This window comes from Ailuropoda melanoleuca, chromosome 7 (assembly GCF_002007445.2).
Source record: "Ailuropoda melanoleuca isolate Jingjing chromosome 7, ASM200744v2, whole genome shotgun sequence".
NCBI lineage: Eukaryota > Metazoa > Chordata > Mammalia > Carnivora > Ursidae > Ailuropoda > Ailuropoda melanoleuca.
Window position 1 is genome coordinate 140,268,621 of NC_048224.1, and position 13,788 is coordinate 140,282,408.

Below are 13,788 nucleotides of genomic sequence, written 5' to 3' on the forward strand. Positions count from 1 at the left end.
TCACGTGATACAGGCAGATACAAAGCCCCAAGTCTGTCTCCCGGCCTTACCTTCCTGGACTGGTCCATTGTGATGAAGGAGGGGATCATCGATTTCCGCAAGGTGTATTTGTCCTGCCACAGACGGTCCGTCTTCACCGCTGGGTCGGACGCTACAAAAAACTGAGAGTAGAGACACAGCCGCGTCAGACAGTGACCGTTGCGGCAAACCACCCGCTAACACCAACACCGAAGCAAAGCTCTCGAGACACAGGATGCTGACCTTTATATAGCAAAACTTGTCTTAAAAAGCATTTTCTTTTTTTAAAGATTTTATTTATTTATTCGACAGAGATAGAGACAGCCAGTGAGAGAGGGAACACAAGCAGGGGGAGTGGGAGAGGAAGAAGCAGGCTCATCGCGGAGGAGCCTGATGTGGGGCTCGATCCCATAACGCCGGGATCACGCCCTGAGCCGAAGGCAGACGCTTAACCGCTGTGCCACCCAGGCGCCCCTTAAAAAGCATTTTCGATACATCACTCTCTAAATGGAATCACATATGTCCCAGACTTTTTAAATTCAAGAGTAACGAAACAGGCTTTTTCCTGAAGATGTACGAGCTTCACGATGACCATCAGTGGTAACCTCTGCTGTGTAATTTCGAGGGTCTGGGTGAGAGGATGGAGCTCTCCTCCCTCAGCAAGAACGTGCAGGCCTCCAGCAGTGCTGCCCCCACCCCGGCCGTGTGCAGCCCTCCGCAGGCTCTCTCCTGCAGAGACCCCAAGTCTGGGATACAGACAGGCCAAAGCTAACCTACTCCACTCACGCGCTGCGGGCTCCGGGCAGACCTGGACATACGAGTGGCCGGCACCCGTCTACCAAGCAGCGCTGCAGGAAGTGACCTTCCTGAGAACCACCCTGGCTCAGAAGCTTCTCCCCTGTCCACTGTGCTCCTCACCTTAGCTGACCCCACCGAGCAGCCTGACCCCTGACAACAGAAAGGGCACGGGTGGGAAGAGAGAAACTGCTGATTCCAGCTCACCTGCAACCACAACGAGGCCACTCTCATTTGTCAGTCAGATGTCCTGACAGACTCCTGCTTCTGTCTCTATAAACCATATTTCGAATAGAGCTGCTGAGTCAAAGCAAGTCTTAACGCTTACAGACGTGCAAGACTTCCTTTCCAAACAGCCGTGTCCACTAACACTCCCACAAGGAGGGCGCTCCATGGTCTCATCTGTGCTCTTTCCAGATCTTGCCAGTCGGTGAAAGCACGGCTGCTTGTGCTGTTACTGTTCTGACAAAGGAACTTGGGCCTGTGTTCATAATGTGGACGGCCATTTGCACTTAGTCTCCTAGCTGTCTTTTCACCTCCTCAACCCATCTTTCTACTGCCTTTGTCCTTTTCCCATCAATATATGAAAACTGTTATATTCGGGGTAAGGACTACTGGTGGGTCAAGTATTATGAATCTTTGCAAGTTAATCAGGTACCACCATTTACAGTATATTGTACATTTTTGCTTTGTTCCATATTTGTTGTGTAGGTAAATGTCTTCCTTTGTGGCTTCTGAGTTTCCCATCTTCCTAAGATCTTCCCATTCCTGGATTACACAAATATCTTACATAATTTTCTTCTAGCATTCCTGCTGTGTTATTTTTATGAGTCGGGTCCTTCAATCCTCTAGGATTTATCTCAGACGTGATGTAGGGGTCTAGGTTTCCTTCCGGACAGCATCCTTCTGTCTAGTGGCCAAGCCAGCCAGCACCTTCTCTTTAATGTGCCATTTTTTCATCTGAGTAGGACACCTTGTCAGAAACTCTCGCTGTCATTAATTATATCACTAGATCCAAAGGGTGGAAAGTTGACGAGAGCAAGAGAGGCTGAGAAGGTATTTGATAACATCTTTATTTCCCAGTCCCCAGTGGTGACCAGCAGGCTTTGTGTTTTATCATCATGAACACGGAGTTCCGTCCATCTCTGTTCCAATCTGTACACCTACTGTCCTTATTGGCACTCCAGGTTTCCCATTCTGGGACGCCGGGAGCCTCCTCAAGCTGGAGGTGACATCCTTTAGACTTGAGCCGCACTGTCTTCCTTGCTTCTGACGGAAGATTCTCTGTGCTCACCTTCTTCCTTTCTCCCCCAGACCTAGACTCAGCCCCTCCTCCAAGGAGCCCTAGTTCCTTTTAAGTGGCACTTGGACCACAACCTCAGTACTTGGTAGTGTCTAAAGTTAGAAGCTGGATTGTTTGAGACTCTGCACTGGCCATGTTACACATGGCAATGTGGCTCCTAGCGGAACTGTAAAATCCAGTTAAGTCATAACATACTTAAAGTGCCTCTTCGGTGATTCTGGCTCAAGTTCCAAATCGCCAGGTGAACAACACACAACCCCGACTACGGAAAGTGTATCCACAGAGACAAAATGTATTTAAAGAACTTCAAAAATATTTTTAGTAATTATATAGCAATACAAAATTAATGGTTTCCTAGCAGGAATGCAAAATAGTATGTTTCAGAAAAATATTCAAGGAGTTGAAAAGGTTTTTCTCGTTATTTACTTCAAATTAAAGTAAAAGGGCTACAAAATATCAATGCATGCACAGTACCTAATACACACAGAGAGAAATATACAAAAAATATTAACAGGCTATCTGTTCATGATAGGATTACTAATAACCTTTCTCTGTTAATATGCTCAAATATTTTCAAATAGTAAATATTTTTAAATCAGAAAAAATACTGGGGCGCCCGGGTGGCACAGCGGTTAAGCGTCTGCCTTCGGCTCAGGGCATGATCCCAGCGTTCTGGGATCGAGCCCCACATCAGTCTCCTCTGCTGGGAGCCTGCTTCTTCCTCTCCCACTCCCCCTGCCTGTGTTCCCTCTCTCACTGGCTGTCTGTCTCTGTCAAATAAATAAATAAATAATCTTAAAAAAAGAAAAAACATTGTCCAGAAGAGCTGAGTAATTCAAACCAATGAGTGAACAGAGGGTGCCAGTAAAAAAACCTTCTCAGTAATATCACTTTTCCAAGGCAATCAAAGAAAAAAGGTATTTTTTCTTCTGTTCATGGAAATCTATTCCCAAGGATAAATATTTAAGGAAACAAAATTTTTAATGACGCTAAGGTCTTACATTCGATCCCTGTTAAGTCAGGCCTAGGTGGTATCAATTACACACAGCCAATCTCCTTTGTAAGTAGATATTTGAACAAATGCCAATATTTTTAAGACCAAGAGGATGAGATCACTATATTTATTTTCAACTCAAATTTCTTATCTTTAGGTACAAATTGAAATTACCAAAGTACTTATTGATTTTTATATTTTAGATTTTTTTAATTTATATTCCCTTTCTAATTTTAAACATGTAACCAGTGACAGCTTTGAGGGATAATCGGTACTACTATAATTAAGCTATCATCACTTTAAGATACACGTCAATTATCCCTGACGGAAATTTTTTAAAATGCTATAAGCCCACGATGAGTAATCTAAAAGGTCACCCGATCACCACACTATGACTGCCCTGCGGCCTACCACCCAACAGATTAGAGGAACTGCATATGAATCGTATTCATCAGTTTTTCACTTAAACAGAAGAGCTCGTTTCTACAAACACACTAATTTACCCTGATAGTTGGAGTGTAGCCGGGTTTTTATCAGTAAGAGCAATAAGACAATTTATTTTAAAAGATAAAAAACTCAGGCAATTCACAGTCATCTTTAGAAATTATGAAAGCATCACTTCATCCGAGGGCAAAGGAGCGTGCAATCAATCTCCCAGCAAACACTGAGGGGAATAGGTACATCCTAGCATTTAATTAATCCTCTGAAAAATATATAGTCATAGAGGAAAAAAACCAAGGCCAGAACATAATTGCTTTTATTTCATTGATGCATTTTCCACTCAAGGTTCTTTAATTTTCACCACGTGTCAAACACAGAAAGAACTGAGAAAAAAATATAACATAATTGTACCATGATTTCTCATTAACTGTTGGACAAATGCCAAGGCCTCCCTACTAAAAACAGAAATGAAGAGGGTAATTTTCTTAGCAAGCAGCATAGTTTCTAAGAAACAGATCCATTATTACACACAGACCCCAACTCCAACTGTCAACAGGCAGGCAACTCCCAAGGGCCCCACCCCCGCCACACCGAGAGCAGGGACAGAGGCTCTGGACCCCAATGGGGAAAGGTCATGTGCGATGTAAGCGGATGAATCACTGAACGTCAGGGGTGGGGCGCAGAGGTGTCGGAACGGTAACATATTTTATATGGTAAACTTTTAAATTCAATAATTCTTAGCAAAAGTTTAAAAGAAACAGAGTAACAAGAGTGCTGAATCATCCACATATATTCCGAAAAGCAGTCACTGCATTAGCTCTAGTTCAGTCACTGACCTTCCAATCCAAGGATGTAGACTTTCAGTTTTAGAGCATTTAAGTAAACATCTGAAGTCTGCAAATTTTCAAATTCTGAAAGCAAAAGACCTTTTACCTTTGCCCTTCTTTTCTTGCTCCTAGTTGAAGCCCCTCACCCTTTGACAAGAATTATCCAAAAGGCAAAAAATAAAAATAAAGTAAATTAACACTGAACTATCTTGGGGCCCCTGGGGGGGCTCAGTCGGTGAAATGGCTGCCTTCGGCTCAGGTCATGATCCCAGGGTCCTGGAACTGAGCCCCGCGTCAGGCTCCCCCTGCTCAGTGGGAAGCCTGTTTCTCTCTCTGCCTCTGTGGGCCTCCTGCTTGTGAACACGTGCGCACGCGCTCTCTCTCTCTCTCTCAAATAAATAAATAAATAAAATCTTTAAAAAAAGAAAGAGAGGGGAAAAAACATTGAACTATCTTGTTCTTACCTTAAACTCTCATAATTTGCTCACCTCAATCACTCACGAGAGAAAACCCATGTGAGCCACTAAAGGCCTAACAGATAACAGTTTCTCCAGGTAGCACTAGTAACAAAGGGAAAACCAAATGTTTTCATTTGTACTACTTTGTAACGGCCAAAAATAATTAGAAACTTCTTCCCAAATGTTGAAAGTACTTTCTAATCATTTACAATATTTATAAATTCTTAGACTGCTCTATTTTTGTCCACCTTTGCATTTCATAACAGAAGATAAACAAAATGCAAGTTGGATACCAGTTCCTGCTGATTGGGCTAAAGAGGCCTACATTTTTGTAACAATTCACAGTAAAATCCCAACTCGTGGACCCAGAGGCAGTTTTTAATGATTCCATACCAGAAACAGCAAAGCTCAGAGGCCATTTGAAATTTCGGGTAAAAGGAAAAGAAAATCATTCATGGGTTGCAAGACAGCCAAACCCAGAGCGGCTAAGGCAGGACATTGACCACTGCAGGCAGCAGGACAGAGAGAAGCCTTTCCAGGGAACATGGTAAATCCTGGCACGTGAAGGAGCTTCCTGGAAGGACAGAACTAGACTGTACATAACACAAGCTCTGAAGAGCCAGCAGCAAAGACACTGAGCTCTCCTGCTCTCAGTGGGAGCCTCGTGCAAGAAAGTCACCGAGGAGTGGACAGCTGGGTCAGAGAAGGAAGGTCCAAGAGCTCCAGTAAAGACAAGCAGAGATGGTTCCAGGTCCCACACCTGACTGGCATTGCACCCATCCCCAGGCAGGAGAAGAGCTTGCTGTGCACGCTCACACCTGTGCTAAGCCTACATGAAACTAGCTCCCATCCATGGCAGCGGGGCAGTCCATGACTTTTCTTGGAGGTTTTGTTCTAACTGGGGGTTCTCGAGCTGGGTCCATGAGCATTGAATGCTGAAAGGCAGATCTGTAGATGTGGAAGGGAAAGGAATTACACTTTGGCACTAACATCTACCTGAAATTTAGCTCTTCCTTCCATTTTAAATGCAAAGAGAGTCCCCATGACTTTGTCACCAGAAGAAATCAGATGTTCTCACATCACCGGTGAAAAGTTGGTGCACAGATCTCAAAGTCACTAATCCTTCTTACTGAATGTGTTAATAAAAACATACATCTATTCCTGTATTGCTAATTTAATACTAAATCTGGAAACACTACATACAGTTAAACAGAGTTCTGTACCTTGTAATCTCTCTCGTATGCAGTGTTTCCTATTCTTCATTGACGATTACGCTTTCCCCTCCACAGACAGCATTCTTTTTTTTTTTTTAAGATTTTATTTATTTATTTGACAGAGATAGAGACAGCCAGTGAGAGAGGGAACATAAGCAGGGGGAGTGGGAGAGGAAGAAGCAGGCTCACAGCAGAGGAGACTGATGTGGGGCTCAATCCCATAACGCCGGGATCACGCCCTGAGCTGAAGGCAGATGCTTAACCGCTGTGCCACCCAGGCGCCCCCACAGACAGCATTCTACAAATGAGAGCTGGTGCGGTCTATGGAGGCACTCTGCACTCATCTCCCTCTCCTCACCCCAACCTTGACAGCACACTCTGCGAATGTCCTGCTGGTGCTGCACTGTGCCTCCAAAGCCTCTTTGTGCCCACGTCACAGTCCACGTCAAACCTCCCTCCGACGTTCCCAAGGAAAGCCAAAGGGACCGGAGACCGAAAACAACCAGGCTCTACTCAGGCCTGCTGAATCAAGGATATCCCCAAACCAGCAGAGGCAGAAACAACTGAGCAAGGGAGGAAAGTGAAATCTTCGGGCATGCACCCTTCACATAATAGTGTTACCATTTTCGTGAATTCAGTGGCCAACACTATCAAATTCTACAACATCTTCACCACCTGCAGAGAAACTCCATACCCATCAGGCAATGAGCTCCCCTATCCCTCTCTCCCCCTCCCAAGCCCAGACAACACTAATCTTCTGTCTCTATGAATTCTCCTGTTCTGTATATTTCATGTAAATGAAATCATACAACATGTGACCTTTCGTGTCTGGCTTATTTCACTCAGCCTAATGTTTTCAAGATTCACCCGTGTCATAGCACACACCAGAACTTCATTCCTTTTTAAGGCTAAAGATTCTGTGCTGATACAGACAGACCACATTTTGCTTACCCACCCATTAGCCGATGGACACTGGCACTGCTTCAACTCTGGACTATCACAGTAACGAAGAACACTTCTATGATGCTCCCATACAAGTTTTAAAGGGGTGTATGTGCTGCTTTCTTGGGTACACGCCTGGAACTGCTGGGTCTGCGTGTAACTTGCCGAGGAACCGCCAGCTCTGTCCCCCAGCAGCCACACCACTTTGTCTCCACCAGCACTGCATTAGGTTCCAATTTCCCCGACACTTGTCATGTTCTGGCTTGTTCTTTCCTCTAATACCACCCCAATGAGTGTGACAGGCTATCCAACTGTGGTTTCGATTCACATTTCCCTGACGACTAATGTTTCAAATCCTTTCCTGTGCTTATTAGAGGCCATCTGTAGATCTTTGGGAAAATCTCTACTTTGGACTTTGCCTATTTTCTCACTTGGGGTGTTTATCTTTTTGCTCTTGACATGTGATAGTTCCTTATATATTCTGGATGCTAGACACTTACCACATACATATATGAATTACAAATATTTTCTCTCATTCTGTGGGTTGTTTTTTTACTTTCTCAATAATGTCCTTCTACATAACTAAGTTTTTAACTCTGATGAAATACAATTTATCTTTTTCTTTTGTTGCTTAAGCTTTTGGTGATGTATCTAAGAAACCACTGCCTAATCCAGAGTCACAAAGACTTACACCTAGGTTAACTTCTAAAAGTATTACAGCTTTAGGTGTGAGATCTATTTTGAGTTACTTTATATATGGTATGCAACTGAGGTCCAAAGTCATTCCTGTGTATGTGGATATCCAGCTGTCCCAGCACCACCTGCTGAAAAGACTATTCTTTCTTCACTGAGTGGTCTTGGGGCACTTTTTAAAAATCAAACAAAAACGAATGCATTTATTTCTGGACTCTCACTTTTACTCTCTCGGTCTCGTGCCAATACCACACTTCTGACTGCTGTGCACTGTAATATGCTGTGAAATCAGGACACGTGGGTCTTCCAACTCTGTTCTTTTCTCAAGAGTGTGTGGCTCTCCAGGCGCCATGTACATTCACAGGACTTTGAGGACCAGCTTTCCCATTTCTGCAAAAAGGCCACTGGAATTTTGACAGAGATTACATCATCTGGAGAAGTGCTATCATCTTCACAATATCACATCTTCCAATCCGTGAACATGTGGCGCTGCTCCATTTACTCAGGTCTACTTTCACGTGATTTCAACAGTTTTATATAATTTTCAGTGTGCAATTCTTTCACCTCCTTGCTTTAATTTCTCCCTAGGTGTTTGATTAGTTTTGACACTATCATACATAGAATCATCTTCTTAATTTTGTTTTTGGATTGTATTTCAAGTATATAACAAAGTCACTGATTTTTGTGTGTGGATCTCATACCCAGCTAATCTGGCAAACGTGTTTATAAGATTTATACTGTAAACACCTTAGTTTCCTATTATACGAAATTATGTCACCAATGACAGAAATTATTTTACTTCCTTTCCAATCTGAGTATCTTTGGTTTTTAACTGTTCCCTAGTCTAACTGCCCTGACTAGAGCCTCCGGTGCGATGCTGAGTAGAAGTGGGGAAAATGGAACCCCTGTCTTGTCCCTGATCTTGGGGACAGAGTATACACCCTTTCACCATTACGATGTTACCCATTAGTGTTTCACAGATGCCCTTGATTAGGTGAGAAGTTCCTTTCTATTCCTAGTTTGAGTGTTGAATTTCATCAAATGCTTTTTCTGCATCAATTGGGTGGTGGTTTTTCCTTCACTTTATCAGTATGATACGTTACGCTGATTTTAATTATGTTGAACTACTCTTGCATTCCTGGGAGAAGTCGCACTTGGTTATGGTGTACCACCCTTTTACCTTCTAGTCCATCTCAGTACTTTGTGAGGACTTTTGCGTCTACACCCATAAAGGATATTGGTCTCTAGTTTTCTTGGGTTGTCTTTCACTGGCATTGGGATCAGAGTAATACTAGCCTCACAAAATGTGTTAAGAAGTGTTCTTTCCTCAGGGCACCTGGGTGGCTCAGTCGTTAAGCGTCTGCCTTCGGCTCAGGGTGTGATCCCAGGGTCCTGGGATTGAGCCCCGCATCGGGCTCCCTGCCCCACTGGGAGCCTGCTTCTTCCTCTCCCACTCCCCCTGCTTGTGTTCCCTCTCTCACTGGCTGTCTCTCTCTGTCAAATTAATAAATAAAATCTTTAAAAAAAAATATTCTTTCCTCAATTTTCTGGAAGAGTTTGAGATGAACTAATGCTAACTTTTTATTTATTTGGTAGAATTCACCAGTGAAGCCATCTAGTCCTGGGCTTTTCTTCACAGGAAAGTTTTGGAGATTACAGACTCAATCTCCTTCCTTGTTATAGGTCCATTCAGATCCCGTTTCTCCAGGACTTGGTGTTGATGGCTTGTGTTTCGAGGAGCTCTCAGGTTTTATTCTCCGGAAATGACTGTTTCTCCACTTTTGGAGGTGGAGTTTACAGGATAGAGAATACCTGAATGACAGCTTTTCCTTTCAGCATTTTGAATGTGTCATCCTACCGCCTGCTGGCCTCCATGGTTTCTGAGGAGAGATCAGCTGTTGACCTAATCGAGGACCTTCTCCGTGAGCTCTCCTCACATGATGCTTCTAAGGTTCTCTGTCTTTCCACGGCTTAATTACAGAGTAGACTCTTGTGGGCCTCTCTGAGTTTTCCTACTTCAAGTTCCTCAGACCAGATAACCTGTTAACCTACTCGCAAGGCACTTTTCTTCTTTCTGCTCAAATCTGCAGTTGAGCCACTAGTGATTTTTTTTTTCCTTTCCTACTATATTTTTCAACTCCAGAATTTCTTCTCTGGGTCCTTTTTACAATTTCTTTTTATCTACATTTTGTGCTTTCTTTGATTACAGAATGGAGCATTTCCTTATACAGGTACTTAATCAACTACTTTTTAAAGAGCAGTTATAAGGCTCACATACAGCTACTTACAGTTAACCATACACTTGAAGAAATCTGATTTCACAAAGTTAAAACTCATTACACAGTTGAGGGAAAATTAACCAACACAGGAACTGAAGAGACAAAAATACCCAAATTTTAATCGTCTAAGGATCAAAGACACAACACAATCGTCTAAACAACCAAATTCTTATAACTATATTACTTAGAGTAAAGCAAAGAGAACCTTCCCAAAATTAATCAGAGACAAATAAGCATTTATAAATGCATGGTTCAACAGAAAACCAAGAAGTCAAAGATCACCACAAATAAGAGAAAGGCCACAGAAATTTTAGGGCCAGTGGGTATTCAGATTTTCTCTAGTGCTCTTCTTCCATTAATTAAGAGCAAACAATGTAACCATGCGTACCATGTGCCTGACTCAACCCTCACACATCGGCACAACCCCATGAGATCGGCACTGCTGTTGCACACACAGGAAAGATGTGGCAGCGCAGGCTGAGAGAGGCCGAAGTACTCGCCAGGATACAGAGCCATCAGAAACCGAAGCTGCGTCATCGGACTCCAGGACCTGAGCCCTTAAGTTCCACCCAACAGAGACAGAGCAGGCACCACACTACTAACCACGGAGACCCAAAGCAAAGAACGCAGTACACTCTATGTCGAGAAGGATTCACTTTAGCTCCTCCACCATCACACACTTCACCAGCACAACTCGTGAAGCAAACAAGCTCATCAGGAGCATTAAGGACTAGCGGAGCAAAGTAACTAGCAAATAAAAACTTTACCAATCCTGAAGATCCTAAGCCCTTGTCTAAACTCAGACCCTAAGTAAGAATACCGGCAAATATAAAACCTCGAAAAAAGAAGAAGAAGAAGATAAAGCTACTGTAATGCGACGTCAGTGTTCACGTAGTCTGAGGGGTGTGTTGTACCGTCCTGACTGTTCTGTAAGGGTGAAATGATACGAAAAGAAAAACATTTAGGAAAAACTTAACCAATGAGGCAAGACCTGAGATCAGTTTAAGTGATCATTTGCGTTACTAATCCTAATACTGTATTCAACATTATTTAGTATTTTTTCTTTAAATAAAACCTGAAGTTTGTCTTACACATATTCTGTGCAACAAGAGTTCTTCAAAATGAGTATCCCAAATAGAAGCTATCCCAGTCTGAAGGAGTTTGCTTTTGTCTTACCCCAGTGAATCAATGTTCAAAAATGGTAAAGAAACCAGTCTGCAGGAAAATCAGTTTGGAAGTCTGTGCCTGATTCTATCTACTGTCCCACAATTAGTATCAACAAAATAAATAAATAAGCCCAAATCACACAGAAGGCAGAAAATCAATAAAGAACTGGTGGTACTTTTAAGGACTATTTTAAAAACACAGACGCATACAATGAATTAGTGGTATAATTAAGGACTACTTGAAAAACCTCATTGCTAGAAAATGCAAACTAAATTATTCTCAAGAAAAAAAAAACAAAAGTATTACAAGTTAGAAATTAGGTACTAAATTCAAAAAACATAGTTACCCAGTCTGTGGCTCTGACTTTTAGCCGACAGCAGTATATGTGCCGGCAGGGCCCAGATGACAACCCACCCCAGCCTTTGAAGACAGTCAGGTTCATCAAGCCAACTGATTGGTAGCTATTAAAAAGTTAGTATCACCCAAATTCATATAATTTATGTATTAATTATTGGGTGGGGAAGGAGGTGGAATACAAATTTTTTATTAATAAAAAGGAACAATTTTTCATCTTTTTATAATCTTAATTTTTTTTCCTATATAAATTTTTTATTTCTGGATGTCATTCCAGGAAAATCCTAACTCTGTTTTATCTGGGAATGAGATAAAGTCCAATTTCAGTAAGATTCTGGGAATGCACTGATTTCCCTTTAGGTGCTGAGCGCTGGAATGTGGTATATACGGTAGATGTGGCAAAAGGAACGTCGGGGGAGGGTCAGCAGCCGAATCTGTGACTCTCTGTACGACTCTCACAACTTTTCTCTAAGTCTGAAATGATGTGAAAATAAACAGTTAAAAGAAAAATAATTTTAAAAATGCAATCACAAACACAAGATATCCAAATGTATAAAACCATCCTATGATTCAAGTCTAGAAAGACCGACAAATCCACCGGAAAAATGGGCAAAAGACAAGCACAGTAACCAGTCAACACAAAAAGCTGGTCAATCTCACTGGTCACCAGGGAAACGCATCACAGGAGACGCTGCACACCACAGGCGGGAGTAAAACCATTACGAGAACTGAGGAGCAAGCGCTGACCAGGCTGGAGCAGCAGGAACCGCAGAGGGGACTGCAGGGGGACCGGCAGGGCCACCCCAGCGCTGCACAGGGCAGCATGCACGCCCCCACAGTGGGCAATCTCACCTCCCAGGGCTGCCCTCAGAGAAACGCATCAATATACGCAGGGAGGCATGGAAAAGGATGCTCTTTTCAAGGTTCTTTCAAAGGTTTACAACCACAAAGACCCGACCCCCATCAGAAGGGCTGCTACCTAGAAAGTGCGATGTCCACGTTTTGTATGTGTAGCAATAGAGGACAACGGTAACAAGATGCGATGAGCGACCCACACCCACACCTGCAGATGCCGCCCGAGTGCCTCGAAAGCGTGCCTGAAACCATCCCCTGCAGTCGGCTCTGCGGCCACGCTTGTTTCAAAAGCCACTGGTTCCAGCACAACCGATCTCTCAGGAAACAATGGGAGCGGGACACAAATTTCATGACTGCTTCCATCAAGTTCATCCACAAGAAACTAGGTGAGACCAGGAACTCAGAACGGGGGGAGCACAAATCGCAGACACGCCCACACTCCAGCAGCCGCCTCAATCCATCCTGCGCACCCGGGGCCACGACCTTGCGCGGCGCCGCAGGTGAGCCCCCTCCTGCCACGGCCACAAGCCCACGTGAGCACTTCCTCGAGGTAAATGGCACAGTCACTCCAGAACGCAAGGGGTGCCTAACGACCGAAGGCATGTTGACGGTACCATGGCTTCCGTGAGGCTCCTGTCCTGTCTGAAACTACTGTCACTGACGAGGGTTTTGAGTGTGCTGCCCCTTCCTCTGCTTTTTGTCAGAGGACCTGTGTATTTTACTGTGTGACTCTGCACAGTGCAGGCATCTTCAGAAACACACGAGCTGCCCTCCAGCAGCACAGACCCTGTTCCAATAGGCGCACGGCACATACACGAAGAACTTCACTGAAACCGCGGGCACCACAGACGGCCCAGTGAGTGTAGCGCACGTGGTCATCTCGCGAAGCCAAAGAACACGTGATGCCGCCCCACGAGGGTGAGAGCGCGCACACGGGAGACCTAGTCCTAGTCCCGGGCAGGGGATGGGAGCTCCTGCGTCTCCCACCGTAAACCCGGGATAACAGTCTTCCACGGCGCACACACAGCTCTGCTGCTCAGAGGTAACCGGCTTTCAAAGCTCTGTATGAACTACGTACGGCGTTCGATGGCGCGTGCTGGCATTCCGGGGAAGGGAGATTGAGAGACTACGGGCGCCCATGCCCCCTAGAGCCGAGTCTGGGGCCGGAAGGCATTCCTTACTTCATGGTAAGTGTCCTCGAGCTCCCCGTCGTATATCCAGCGGTACAGGAAGCTCAGCACAGGATGGGACACCAAGCTGAGGATGTGCTGCACCAGTGACCTCACATACGGGTCCCCCGTCTTCGTGTACGCGTGCACGGCGGAGGCCAGCTCGCCCCCTTTCCTTCCTGCGGGACACACGGAGAACACCCAAGTTACATTCCCCGGACAGACGGTTAACACAACACTAACCAGAACGGCCAAGTAATGGAGCTAGTGCGTCTGTTT

The 13,788-nt window shown here is 44.3% G+C and overlaps 1 protein-coding gene across 4 annotated transcripts in view; it reads right to left on the reverse strand.

Moving 5' to 3' along the window:
* TUBGCP3 (tubulin gamma complex associated protein 3) overlaps window positions 1-13,788 on the reverse strand; it is a 74,331-nt gene that overhangs the window by 34,037 nt on the left and 26,506 nt on the right. For all 4 annotated transcript variants that reach the window (XR_002141525.2, XR_004626833.1, XR_004626834.1 and 1 more), the window contains exons 11-12: window positions 13,522-13,688; window positions 51-161 (exon numbers count right to left, since the gene is read on the reverse strand). Coding sequence is in view for 1 of the 4 variants with exons in the window: in XM_002930580.4 (XP_002930626.1) it covers window positions 51-161; window positions 13,522-13,688 (278 nt within the window). In the remaining 3 variants the exon portion in view is untranslated. The remainder of the gene's footprint in view (window positions 1-50; window positions 162-13,521; window positions 13,689-13,788) is intronic.